The sequence below is a fragment of the Odocoileus virginianus genome, chromosome 20 (assembly GCF_023699985.2).
Source record: "Odocoileus virginianus isolate 20LAN1187 ecotype Illinois chromosome 20, Ovbor_1.2, whole genome shotgun sequence".
NCBI lineage: Eukaryota > Metazoa > Chordata > Mammalia > Artiodactyla > Cervidae > Odocoileus > Odocoileus virginianus.
The window spans coordinates 5,500,184-5,514,290 of NC_069693.1; the positions used below are offsets into that span (position 1 = coordinate 5,500,184).

General features: G+C 45.7%; 1 protein-coding gene across 1 annotated transcript; it reads left to right on the top strand.

The window, feature by feature from the left end:
• Nucleotides 1-5,830: 5,830 nt before the first annotated feature.
• On the top strand, nt 5,831-13,421 carry IZUMO2 (IZUMO family member 2). Its single transcript, XM_020886904.2, has 7 exons — nt 5,831-6,062; nt 6,249-6,323; nt 9,933-10,019; nt 10,263-10,283; nt 11,369-11,449; nt 12,692-12,818; nt 13,314-13,421. Exons 1-7 carry the CDS (start codon nt 5,831-5,833, stop codon nt 13,354-13,356), a joined length of 666 nt encoding a protein of 221 aa, XP_020742563.2. The 3' UTR covers nt 13,357-13,421.
• The last annotated feature ends 686 nt before the right edge of the window (nt 13,422-14,107 follow it).

The window sequence follows — 14,107 nt, forward strand, 5'->3', positions numbered from 1 at the left end:
TGACTTCAGCCTCTTCTCTAAAAATCCTGGGATTGCCAGACTGTGACGCCTGCAGATAATCAAGTTAACCAAGTTCTACCAAATGGCGCTTTAGCGTGGCTACATCATCAGAGACACCAAACCTGTTCTGCTCCCTGATGCTTCCTGCCTCCCACCTGGACCTGAGGCTTTGCGGCTTAGAAGCGGAGGAATTTACAGTTGTTTCCCCACCTTTGTTTTCGATCCCCTTCTGACAACTCCTTTTCTTAGGGCAAATAGCCCCTTGCCTCCCTGCCTGCCTGAGGCATGGTAATAGGGAAAAAGGAAAGAATGGGCAAGATCATATCTTGATTCATGTCTCAAAGTTTGATCTGCACCGCATTAGCTGTAATTTTAAGTGGCTACATCTGGGAAAGGTAGGCAAGGGAGGCAGTTAGGCAAGGGCGGCAGGAAGCCAAGAGCGAGATTTTTCAGGTGGAAAAGAATTTCACTGGGGTGAGAGCACCCTCTTGTGGTCTAATCTCCCCATTACACCTTGAGTCGTTATTTTTCTTCCCGTTCAGTTCAGTCGCTCAGTCGTGTCCCAGTCTTTGCCACCCCATGGACTGCAGCACGCCAGGCCTCCCTGTCCATCACCAACCCCCGGAGTTTACTCAAACTCATGTCCATTGAGTTGGTGATGCCATCCAACCATCTCATCCTCTGTCATCCCCTTCTCCTCCTGCCCTCAATCTTTCCCAACATCAAGGGGAAATGAGTCAGCTCTTTGCAACAGGTGGCCAAAGTATTGGAGTTTCAGCTTTAACATCAGTCCTTCCAATGAACACTCAGGACTGATCTCCTGTAGGATGGACTGGTTGGGTCTCCTTGCAGTCCAAGGGACTCTCAAGAGTCTTCTCCAACACCACAGTTCAAAAGCATCAATTCTTCGGTGCTCACCTTTCTTTATAGTCTAACTCTCACATCCATACACAACTACTGGAAAAACCATAGCCTTGACTAGACGGACCTTTATTGGCAAAGTAATGTCTCTGCTTTTTAATATGCTGTCTAGGTTGGTCATAACTTTCCTTCCAAGGAGCAAGCATCTTTTAATTTCATGGCTGCACCATCTGCAGTGATTTTGGAGCCCCCAAAATTAAAATCTGTCACTGTTTCCACTGTTTCCCCATCTATTTGCCATGAAGTGATGGGACCAGATGCCATGATCTTAGTTTTCTGAATATTGAGCTTGAAGCCAACATTTTCACTCTCCTCTTTCACTTTCATCAAGAGGCTCTTTATTTCTTCTTCACTTTCTGCCATAAGGGCAGTGTCATCAGCATACCTTGATTCCAGCTTGTGCTTCTTCCAGCCCAGCGTTTCTTATGATGTAGTCTGTGTTTAAGTTAAATAAGCAGGTTGACAATATACAGCCTTGACGTACTCCTTTTTCTATTTGGAACCAGTCTGTTGTTCCATGTCCAGTTCTAACTGTTGCTTCCTGACCTGCATACAGATTTCTCAAGAGGCAGGTCAGGTGGTCTGGTATTCCCATCTCTTTCTGAATTTTCCACAGTTTATTGTGATCCACACAGTCAAAGGCTTTGGCATAGTCAATAAAGCAGAAATAGATGTTTTCTGAAATTCTCTTGCTTTTTTCGATGATCCAGCGGATGTTGGCAATTTGATCTCTGGTTCCTCTGCCTTTTCTGAAACCAGCTTGAACATTTGGAAGTTCATGGTTCATGTATTGCTGAAGCCTGGCTTGGAGAATTCTTCCCATTAACCCCAGCTAATTCAATTAGAATTAGAATCATATCTAATTCAATTCAAATGATACCTATTGGCACCATCTATGTGCTAGACCAGCAATGTCTAATTCAAACATGATTCAAGCCCCACATGTGATTTCAAACTTTCTGCTGGCCAAAATAAAAGGTAAAAAGAAATAGGTGACACTAATTATAGTGTTTTCTTTAACTCAATAGATCCAAAATATTATCACTTCAACTTGCAACCAATATACAAGTAGTTTACCTATTATTGTACTAAGCCTTTAAAATGTTCTCAGGACAGCCCAGATCAATGTAGACACTAATTGTTTCATTAAAAACACTTGAGCTCTGTTTAGATTTCATTACATTTACAGTTGAAGAGGTAGATTCCCATACTTAAATGTTTTTCCAAACACATTTAAAGGGTTTCGATAACTGAATTGAGGTTCCTTTTTTTTTTTTAATCTAAGTTTGAATAGATTACAGGTTCCCTCCTAGGGGTTGGGGACATGCTGGTGAAGAAGATACACATGGTTCTTGGCCTCAAGGGGCTAATCAGATGATATAAAAGAAAGAAAAAATAATTATAAATTATAATTAATGTTATGGCAGAAACTAACAGGATAATGAGTTAGAGTTAATGGCAAACCACCTCGACTCATCAGCTAAAAATAGTTTTTACATATCTAAAGGTTAGTCATGTATGGATGTGAGAACTGGGCTATAAAGAAAGCTGAGTGCCGAAGAATCGATGCTTTTGAACTGTGGGTGTTGGAGAAGACTCTTGAGAGTCCCTTGGACTGCAAGGAGATCCAACTAGTCCATCCTAAAAGATATCAGTCCTGAATATTAATTGGAAGGATTGATGTTGAAGCTGAAACTCCAGTACTTTGACCACCTCATGTGAAGAGCTGATTCATTTGAAAAAAGCCTGATGCTGGGAAAGACTGAAGGCAGGAGGAGAAAGGGGAGACAGAGGATGAGATGGTTGGATGGCATCACTGACTCAATGGACATGAGTTAGAGTAAACTCTGGGAGTTGGTGATGGACAGGGAGGCCTGGCGTGCTGCAGTCCATGGGGTCACAAAGAGTCGGACACGACTGAGCGACTGAACTGAACTGAAAGGTTAAAAAAAAGTCGGAATAATATTTTGTGACATGTGAAAACATGCAATTCAAATTTCAGTGTCTATAAATAAAGCTTTATTAGGACACAGCCACATCTTTTCATTTCCATATTGTCTGTAGCTGCTTTCGTATTACAGTAGCAAGAGAACTATGGATCACCAATCCTAAAATATTTACAACCTGGCCCTTTCAGGGTGTAGGCTGATCCCCAAAATAGAGGATAACAGAGGGAGACAGGGAGGAGTAATGTGGGGGGGCTTCTCAGAGGAGGTGAAGCAGCAAAGCATCAGGAGGCGTTTAGGAAAGTCCAAATATGGCTAAACCAATCAAACCAATATTAAATATCCTGAGTGTGAATTTACTTTAGGTATTTTAGGTACCTTGTACAAGCAGAATTATGCAGTATGTGTCTTTTGTGACTGGCTTTATTCCACTCAGCATAGTGACCAGCAAGGTTTTCCCATGCTGTCACATATGTCAGAATTTCCTTCCTTTTTGCCTAAATAACATCCCACTGCTTGTGTACACCACGTTTTGTTTACCCATTTGTTAGTCGATGGATTGCTTCCATATTTCAGTTTTTGTAAATGATGGTGCTATGAAGATGAGTGTACAAAGATCTTTTTCAGTCTCTGCTTTCAATTCTTTTGGATAAATACTCAGAAGTCGAATTGCTGGGTCATATAGTAATTTTACTTTTAATTATTTGAGAAACATCCATACTGTTTTCCATCGCAGGGGTGCCATTTTACATTCCCAATGACAGTGTACAAGGGTTCCATTTCTCCACATCTTTACCAACACTTGTCATTTTCTGTTTTTTAGATGCGAGCCATCTTAATTGGTGTGAGGTGGTAGCTCATTGTGCTTTTTGAAAATTTTTTGATAATTTCTTTATTTATTTTTGGCTGTGCTAGGTCTTCGCTGCTGTCCTCTGGCTTTCTTTAGTTCTGGAGAGCGGGGGCTGCTCTGTAGCTATGGGACCTGGGCTTCTCATTGTGGCGTCTCTTGTTGCAGAGCAGAGGCTCCAGGGGGCTTCAGTAGCTGCCACATGTGGGCACAGCAGTTGCAGTTCACAGGCTCTAGAGCACCGGCTCAGCAGCTGTGGGGCACAAGCTTAGCTGCTCCTTGGCACGTGGGATCTTCCTGGCCCAGGGATCGAACCCGTGTCCCCTGCACTGGCAGGAGGACTCTTATCCACTGCACCACCAGGAAGGTCCTCTCACTGTGGTTCTGATTTGCATTCTCCTAATGCTCAGTGATGCTGAGCATCTTTTCAAGTGCTAATTTGCCATTCTTAGATCTTCTTTGGGGAAATATCTATTCAAATCCTTTGTCCATTTTTAACTGAAACTAACATTTAATTAATCTCTATATGTTATATTTTCTTGAAGAGATCTCTAGCCTTTCCTATCCTATTGTTTTCCTCTATTTCTTTGCATTGATCACTGAGGAAGGCTTTCTTATCTCTCGCTGTTCTTTGGGACTCTGCATGCAGATGGGTATATCTTTCCTTTTCTCCTTTGCCTTTAGCGCCTCTTCTTTTCTCAGCTATTTGTAAGGCCTCCTCAGACAACCATTTTGCCTTTTTGCATTTATTTTTCTTGGAGATGATCTTGGTCACTGCCTCCTGTACAATGTCATGAACATTTATAGTTCTTCAGGCACTCTATCATATGTAATTCCTTGAATCTATTTGTCACTTCCACTGTATATTCATAAGGGATTTGATTTAGGTCATACTTGAATGGTCTAGTGGTTTTCCCCACTTTCTTCAATTTAAGTCAGAATTTGGCAATAAGGAGTTCATGATCTGAGCCACAGTCCGTTCCCAGTCTTGTTTCTGCTGACTGTATAGAGCTTTTCCATCTTCGGCTGCAAAGAATATAATCAGTCTGATTTCAGTATTGACTATCTGGTAATGTCCATGTATAGAGTTGTCTTTTGTGTTGTTGGAAGAGGGTGTTTGCTATGACCCTCTTTTTTTTTTTTGCTATGACCCTCTTTTTTTTTTTGCTATGACCCTCTTAAAGTTTGCAAAACTGTTAGCCTTTGCCCTACTTCGTTTTGGAGAGAGAGAGATACAGTGGAAGTGAGTGTTAATAAGGTATATTCAAATATTTATTGTACTGCTCCTGCAAATTTTCTCTAGGTTTGAAGATTTTTCAAAAAAAAAAAAAAAAAACCAGGGCAAAAACAAAGTACATTTTCCTCTTCTGTGGAGTCACTGAATTTGTTAAATATTTATGGAGCACCTAGGGCATGTCAGACATTAGAAAAGAGCAGTGAACACAACCCTGACCTCGGGGCACTAGCATACCAGGACTCATCATATATCACAAGGTTTATTTGCTTCTCAGCACTTAATGCTGTGTCATGATCTCATTTACTAATCTGTTTACTAGGTTTTACATTTCTTTTTCCGGCAGCACCTCCTTCCACCTCTGCTAGAAGGAACCCCATAAACAGGAACTGTGTCCATCTCCTTCAGTCTGTCTCCAGTGCCCAGTACAGAGTGGGCTTTCCACTGACATTCCTTTAACCGTAAACTATGTGAGTAGAGACTATCTCTGTTTGCCTCTGAGCTCCATCAGGCGCCTAGAACTGGGCCGGGCACATAGTAGGTGTTCAATAAATGTCTGTTGAATTAAAGAATGTAAGTGCTGAAGAGAGCAAGGATCTCCTGCTTTTCTCAGCTCTAACCCTAGTTTCTGGAGAAGCGTCTGGCACATAGTAGGTGCTCAGTACACATAAGTTAAAAGAATGAATGTTAGATCCAAGAGGGCAGGGCAGAGACTCCTGGGTTTTGAAGACTGTCTCCTTAGCTCCAGTTCCATGTCTGGCACACAGTAGGTGCTCAGCCAACCCGCCCCAGCGCGCACTCCCCTGGGCCTCCCTGACCCCGCCTCTGCCTGAGGGGCGTGGCCGACCGGGGTGCCCTCTGTGACGTCACAAAGGCCCCGCCATGCCTCTGGCCTGGGCCCTTGTGCTGCTCCTGGGCCTGAGCGCCCACCGAGACTGGGGCTGCCTGCAGTGTGACCACTCGGTGCGGGAGGCCCTGAAGCAGCTGCGCCTCGCCCTCATCCCCAGCCGGTTCCAACAAGGGCAGCTGCAGGCCCGCGCTCAGGTCGTGCTGCGGGGCATGGAAGGGCCTTTCTTCCGGGACTACGCGCTGAACGCCTTTGTGGGCAGAGTGGGTGCGTGCTGGGGCGGGGAGAGGGCCCTGGACCTTGGCGAAAGGGCCCAGTGGGCTAGCCGGAGGCTGGGCGGGGAGGCCACGCCCTCGAGAGGGGGAGGGCGGGGCCAGGCCCGAAGGGAGATGGAGTCATCATCCCTTGGCTTTCCCAGGGACCCACGGGAATTTCCTCCCCTCTCGTCCTCAGGGAAAGACCATCTGGACCTAGTGGCGTCCTTCGTCAAGAATCAAACAAGCGACTTAATGGCTAATTCTCTGAGAGGTAGGAGCTAAGAGGGAAAACCTTTTCCCAGCTCCCTTGCCCCTCCTCCCTTTCCACCGGTCCACTAGGCCTTCTCTTCATATAAAAATAAAAGCATTCGCACGTATAGCCCTTACTGTGTGTCTGACCGAGTTCTAGAAAAGCCTAGGACAGTTCATCAAGGTGGGCGTTGTTGTGATCTGCCCTTTACGGAGGGGAAGACTGAGGCTCAGAGCGATTAGGCGACATGCCAGCCCCGTTTTTTTGTTTTTTGGTTTTTTTGCAAATAAAGTTTTATTGGAACACAGCCACACCCATTTATGTATGTATTGTTTATGTTGCTCCTGCTCAGCAAGGCAGAGCTGAGTAGGGACAATGACCATATGGCCCTTAACGCTGAAAATATTGACTGTCTGGACGGACCTTCACAAAAAAGCTTATAGCCGCAGGTCGCAACTCAGGCTGTAGGCTGGAATCCCCTGGGAAAGTTTTAAAACAGTCTAGGAGCCCAGGCAGCAGCCCCTGCCAATTAAATCAGAATATAGGAGAGGGGGCCTAAACATAGTCATTTTTAAAGCTCTCACCTCTTAAAAAAATGATTCTTATACTTGGACGAAATTCTGATAGAAAAGTTGCATGAATAATACCATAAGCACCTACACACCATTCTTTTTAATAGTTTTATTTGGCTGTGCCAGGTCTTAGTTGCAGCATGTGGAATCCAGTTCCCCAACCAGGGATCAAACCAGGGCCCCCTGCTTTGGGAGCAGGACGTCTTAGCCACTGGAAAGTGAAAGTAAAGTCACTCATTTGTGTCCAACTCTTTGGGACCCCGTGGGCTGGAGCCTATCAGGATCCTCCGTCCATGGGATTTTCCAGGCAAGATTACAGGAGTGGGTTGCCATTTCCTTCTCCAGAGGATCTTCCCGACCCAGGGATCGAACCTGGGTCTCCCGCATTGTAGGCAGACACTTTACTGTCTGAGCCACCAGGGAAATCACCATTCTTAACATTTCATTACATGGTAACCTATTGCCACATTTGGTCTGTGTGTGTGTGTGTGTGTGTGTGTGTGTGTGTGTAAAACCATTTCAGAGTTAGTGACACTTCAACTCTAAATTCTTCAGCAGGCAATCTCCTAAAAACAAAGAAGGACATTCTCTTGCACAATAAATGTAACTTGGAATTTATATTACAGTGTATACAGATTTATATTACAATTCCATACTATCAGCTAATAATTAATCTTCATTCAAATGTTCCCAATTGTCTCAATCATGCCATTCATCGCTAGTTTTCTTTCAATCCTGATCTGTTCTGATTCAGCTGTCTTTTATGACAATGGCATCTTTGAAGAGCCTGGGTCAATGATTCTACCAACTAATATTATTGGAGGTTGGCTACATAGGCATGGAACACCCAAGTGGCTGATCTTAGTTATTCTGTCTCCAGCTCCCCCAGAGATCAACCTGCTGCCTTGCGGCCCACAGCCACCACCATGAATCACATCGTTAGCACAGACTATATGGTGTGGCTCAAGGCTCCCAAGTAAAGAAAGACACACTTGACAAGCAGGATATTCCAAAGGACTTAGAGGTTACCTCCCAGGAGGCAGAGAGTCAGCTGAGAGCCAAAGCTTTTGTGGAATGTGCACATTTGAAGAACTCAGGCCTCCTGAGTTAACCCTTCACTATACAGTATGTCAAATGGGGACAAATGCCATGGAGAAAAGAATAACGCAGGGACCAGGGGATAGGGAGTGCTGGGAATAGGGGCGGGGCTTGCAGGTAAAAACAGGGCAGCCAGGGGACTTCCCTGGTGGTCCAGTGGTTAAGGCTCTGCACTTCCACTGCAGGGGGCATGGGTTCAATCCCTGGTCTGGGAACTAAGATCTCACATGCAGCATGGTGCAGCCAAAAAAAAATACATAAAAGGATGGTTTTTTAAAAAAAATTGGGCAGCCAAGAAGGTTCTCGCTGAAAGATCAGCATATGAGAAAAGATGTGGAGGAGAGGGGGAAGCAACTATGAAGGGGTCGAAGTCTAGGGTAGAAGGCTGAAGGCAGAAAGGACAACCACTGTAATACCTGAGATGGGTCAATGCTTGGCATATTCATAGAACCTCAAGGAGGCCAGGGAGGCTGGAGTGGAGAGAAGAGAGAGCAAGGCAGAACTGTAGAAGATGAGCTTCTAGAGGTAACGGGGTGGGCATGCATAGATTGGTACCCATTAATTGGTAGGGACTGATAATAATAAGGACTTTTGACTTCTACTCTGGGTCACATAGGAGGATTCTAAGCAGAACCGTGATGCTAGTGAACTGCCTGAGCTTTTAATGGGTCCCTCTGTCTGCAGAGAACAGATTTAGTAGGGCAATAGGGAAGGCTGGGGGACCAGTGAGAAGGTTGTAGCAATCAATGGCCCAGGCAAGAGACGGTGATGGCTGGCACCAGGATGGCAGCATTGGAGGAGGTGAGAAATGTTGGATTTCTGGACCTCTCTCGAATATTCAGACAGGGTTTGCTCAAATGCATGTTGACAAATTGCATGTGAAATGTAAGAAAAAAGTCAAAGCACCAAGGATTTTGGCTTGGGTAACTAGAAACATGATGGCTCCCTCAATGAAGATGGAAAAGACTTTGTCTTCACAGATGGAGTTGGAAGTGGGTTTGGAGGAGGATATCAAGGTTCAGTCTTAGACTCATTGAGTTTAAGATGCCTGTTAAACATTGAAGGTGGAGATCCTGAATGGGTAGTTAGATATATAACCCTCGATATCAGCAAGTGGTGTAGGTTAGTGACACCAGCTCAGGAGGCATCAGTGTATATAGAACAGTGCTGTCCAATGGAGATATGTGAAGCACAAATAGTCACGCAGGTAATTTAAAAACTTCTGGTAGCCACATCTTTGAAAAAGGTAAACAGAAGCAGGTAAAATAAACTTTAATAGATTTTATTTAACCTAATACCTAAAATGTTACCATCTGAAGATGAGATCAACACAAAAACTATTGAGACATTGTGCAGTTATTTTTTTCATACCATGTTTTTGAAATCCAGCATACATTTTATACTAACAGCGTCTCTCAATTCAGGCTAGCCCATTTCAAGTGCTCAATCCTCATGTGTGTCTAGTGACTGCCATATTTGACAGTGCATGTCCAGGTAATATACAAAGCTATTCAGCTGGATGAAATCGTGAAGGTGTGAGTGTAGACAGAATAGAAGAAAAAAGAAGAGCAGGTCAGGGAAAAGGAGAGGAGAGGTGCTCAAGTCCACCTTTCTGTTACTTACCAGATGAGGAAACCGAGGCCAAGGGAGGATGGTTTAGCCTGGGTCCCTGCAGCGGATCAGAAGGTAGATGTAGGTCCTCCAGGCCATAGATTTTCAGTGGATCCAGAGGAATAGACAGTCTTGCTTAGAAAAGGAGTGTCCTCATCCCTCCTCTCTTCTTTTAAATGTTTGTTTTGTCTGCATCTCAACTGGGGATAACCCTGCCCTCGGCACTGAAAGTTCAGAGTCCTAACCAATGGACCGGCAGGGAATTCCCATCACCCCCTCTCTTTGAAGCTGCAGGTGGGGCGGCTTGCTGAGTTCCTCCCACCAAATAAGGATCTGTTTCCTTCCCCAGATGAGCCTCTGCTGGATGAGCTGGTGACTCTTAGGGAGAGGGTAATCAAGGAACTCAAGAAAGTGTTAAGATCATATGAATTAAAAGGTGTGGCATCTCTCTCCACTAAGCCCCTTTCTCCCCTTCCTCATCACCACTTGATTCCCTTCTCCCACCTTGTCTTCCAAACTCCTCTCTTACCTCTCCTATGACTCAGCCTTCTCTGCCTCTCCCCCAAATTCCCTTCTCTCCTTTTCCAATCTCACTCCTTCCTCCCTCTCCCAGTCCTTTCCCATTAAATTCTTAAATTGCTGGCCCAATCTAAGTCACCTCTGTTCTTTTCTCTTGCAGCCTGCGATCCCAAAATTTGCCGTAAGTCCTGGGTTTATTGTCTGTTCTTCCCTTTGCTACCCTCCTGCCCTTTTGGGCTTCCCTTGTGGCTCAGCTGGTAAAGAATCCGCCTGCAATGTGGGAGACCTGGGTTTGATCCCTGGGTTGGGAAGATCCCCTGGAGAAGGGAAAGGCTATCCACTTCAGTATTCTGGCCTGGAGAATTCCATGGACTGTACAGTCCATTGGGTCACAAAGAGTCAGACATGACTGAGCAACTTTCACCTCACTTTACCCCCTTTTGACCTTGTCCCCCCCAAATCAAGCCCTGCTATCACACCTACATCTGGTGTTTCCTCCACCCCAAAGATATGGCACCAAGGGATATCTTATTTTTGAGGGCTTATGAAAGTCATTGCAACCTTCAAAAAAGGATTTATAGGGGAGATTTTAGGCTAGGATAGGCTATGATGTAGTGAAAAATAAACCCCTACATTTCAGTGGTTTAACGGAAAAGGTTTATTTCTCTTTTGCCAAAATTCCATTGAGAGTTGAACAGATCTTCCAAGTGGCTCAAGGGTCCAGGCTGCACCTATGTCATGGCTGCTAAGCTAGCTTCAGAAGGGAGAATGAATAGAGAATCCCGCAGGGCCTTTTATAAGTAGGTCTGGGAGTGACGTACATCCCTCTGCCTACTTTCCATTGGCCAGAACTCAGTCACATGGGTGCAAACTACTGCAAAGGAGCTTGGGAAATGTAGTCTTCCTGTGTGTCAGGAAGTGGGGAAGGCACATGAGTGAGCAGGCAGCCAGTCTGCCTCCAGGGGCAGCAGAATAGGAATAGAGAAGTACACACATTCTTTTGGTAGACATTTAATTTAAAATCAATTTAACATAATCACATGTCTAGCAACTGAATGTTAAGTCAACTACACAACTGAGTTCCACTCTTCAGTAATTATGTACTTATTATTTTTAATGTGACTCATCAGTGCATTGAGCAAAATGGGACCTCCAAATTCAGGAAGGCCAAGGGACTCCCTCTCTTCTTTCCCCTTCTGCCTTCCTGCCCTTTGCCAGTCCTCTGATATCTCCCCTTATCCCACTTCTCCCTTTCCTCTTGCTCAGGCTTGCTTAAAGAAGAAGTCCTGGATTGTTTACATTGTCAGATGACCAGTCCCAAATGCATCAGAGAAAAGTACTGTTTCAGTAAGCTCCTAGGGTAGGGGAAGGCATGGGACAGGTGCATGAGAGGTGAAGTCAACCACATCCCAGTGAATACGGCTTTTTAAAAAGATGTCTGCGTATTTATTTGTTTGGCTGTACCAGGTCTTAGCTGCAGCATGTGGGATCTAATTCACTGATCAGGGATGGAACACATGGCCCCCTGTATTGGGAGTTCGGGCAGAGTCTTAGCCACCCGACCATGAGAGAACTCCTGAATATGGCTTTTGAGGTCTCCCACATACAACCTTGAACACTCCCCTTGCCATCTGATTACTGTATGGCCCAGAGGTTGCTTCCATGTTCTGAAATTCACTTTCCTCCTACTAATTCCTCCTCTGTAACTTTACAATGCTTCTAAGGCCAAAATGGCAGGTACTTGAAAAGCATTTTATTTATAGCCAGTGCCATACTTGGGGACTATGGCAGGATGTGCTGAATTCACTCATTCAGAGGCTTTAAAAATACGTATCTTTATAGTACAAAGCATGATACAGTGAACTGCTATAAATCCATCAAGAATGAATAGTTATGTTCAACCTTTTCACATGCTATTCCCACTCTCTCTCTCACTATCCTCTCTCTTCCTTACTTCAATAAAGTCTCAGAATTCCCCTCCTCAGAGAGAGCTCCCTGATCACACACTAAAGGATCACTTCCCTGTGAAATGTGGGCTTCCCTGGTGGCTCAGATGGTAAAGAATCTGCCTGCAGGGCAGGAGACCTGGTTTGATCCCTGGGTCAAGAAGATCCCCTGAAGAAGGGAATGGCAACCCACTCCAGTATTCTTGCCTGGAGAATTCTGTGGACAGAGGAAACTGGCAGGCTACAGTCCATGGGGCTGCAAAGAGTCAGAACTGAGGGACTAGCATTTTCACCAAGTCCTCTCCGCCACCCCCACCCCCATCCAGTGAGATGCATTTGGTGCTGGGCTCTTCACTGTCAATGTGCTGTGCTATGTTGACTGCTCCATGAGGGCAAGGATGTTTGCCAAAGGAATTCCCAGCAGTATCCCAAAAGCCTGGGACACAGAATATGAGGAATGGATGAATGAAAAAGTCAGACCCAGGAAAGGGCAGGGACCAAGCAGGGAGCAGTGAGAGAGAGGCCCGACCCTGGCCAGGTTGCCGAGTGAGCAGGTGGGTGTGGGTGCATGCCCAAGGAAGGGTGATGACTTGGAGGTCGGGCTGTTTCCCCTCCCTCCCCACCGCCCGCCCCTCCACCCCAGTCGACGGGCAGCCCCGCATGGACCTGCAGTATCATAAGAAAAATGAATTCCAATGGAATCCTGGCCTGACTGGCAGCATCATTTCCGTGTGTCTGGCTGTCTTGGCCTTCGGTGTCATCGTGGCTTCGTGAGTCATCCCTGCCCTCTCCTGAGGTCGCCAAACGCCCCCACTGGGCCCCTCAAGGAAAGGCACTGCCCTGGATCAGTCACTCATTTGGGAATCTCTCCGCAATCATTTTATGCCTCTGTCTCTCCTCCCCCTCACTATCTCTTTTTCCTTTCTTTCATATCTCTCTGACCATCTCTCTCTCTCCTCTCTGCTTCCTCCCCCACCCCTGGGCCCCATTGTGTCTTTCCTGGGTCCTCAATCCAGAGCCTGATGTCTTTTTCCCTTCTTTCAGTTTTCACGTTTCATACCCTCTCTCCCAGTCCCAACGTTTCTCTCCTCCCTCCTCGTGTTAACTGATTGGCTGAGAACCCTGGAAATCCGCCCGGAGACTCATGATGTCACTGGCTGAGCCAAATAAAGCCGATGATTGGAGGGACGGATTTGGGTGGTCGGTAGACCTGGTGGGGGTCTGAAGTTCTTTTTCTAACCGGTGGGCTTTTTCTCTCTGACCAGGGCTATTACATACAGGCGAAACCGAAAACTCCTGCTTCAGTAGGGCGCTGGTTTTGAGGTCTGTAAGGGGAAAGGAAAAGAAGTTTATTAAAGTCTGTGACAAATTCCTCAATGTCTCCATCAGTATCTGGAGGACTCTGCCTCAGCTGGTGTCCGGCTCTGCTCCCCTGACTGAGTGCTTCTCAAGGGTTGAGACCATGTCTCACTCATCTGTCAATTCCAATTACCCTAATTCAAAGTAGAAGTTATTTAGACTTTCAAGAGTGATCGATAAATTACGATGAGGACTTCAGGGGGGCAAGCATTGATACTTTTTTTGGGGGGGGGGAATGCATCTGAAAGGAGAAGCACTGTGGTGCAACCATAAAGGTCAAAAGCTTGCCTGTTGCCTGATACCTATCTTACCTGTTGCCAAGATACCAATTTTAATACCTGCACAGTAGAGCTCACTTTGGGGCGGTCTTGAAGAGAGATAACAGAGGAGGTGACCTCTGAAACAGAACCATCTCCAGTTGAGAGGACTTTAGAGTTGTTTCCAGCCTCTCCAAGCGTAGGCGTACTTCTCAGGAGGTCACGTCGCTCCCGATGTGCTCGCCGTCCCCTTCACCTGCACCACTGGCCTGCGTTTGGGGGTATTGCAGCCCCTTCGGAGATGCTCACTTCTTAAGCTGGTGGGCAGACCAGTGCCTACCCTGGGAAAGCTTTTAGCTTGGGGGGATGAAGAGAGCCTAAGCTGGTGGCTTCAAGATGCTTTTTGCTTGGGTAGTAGTGTTTTTTTGGTTTTTAGAAATATC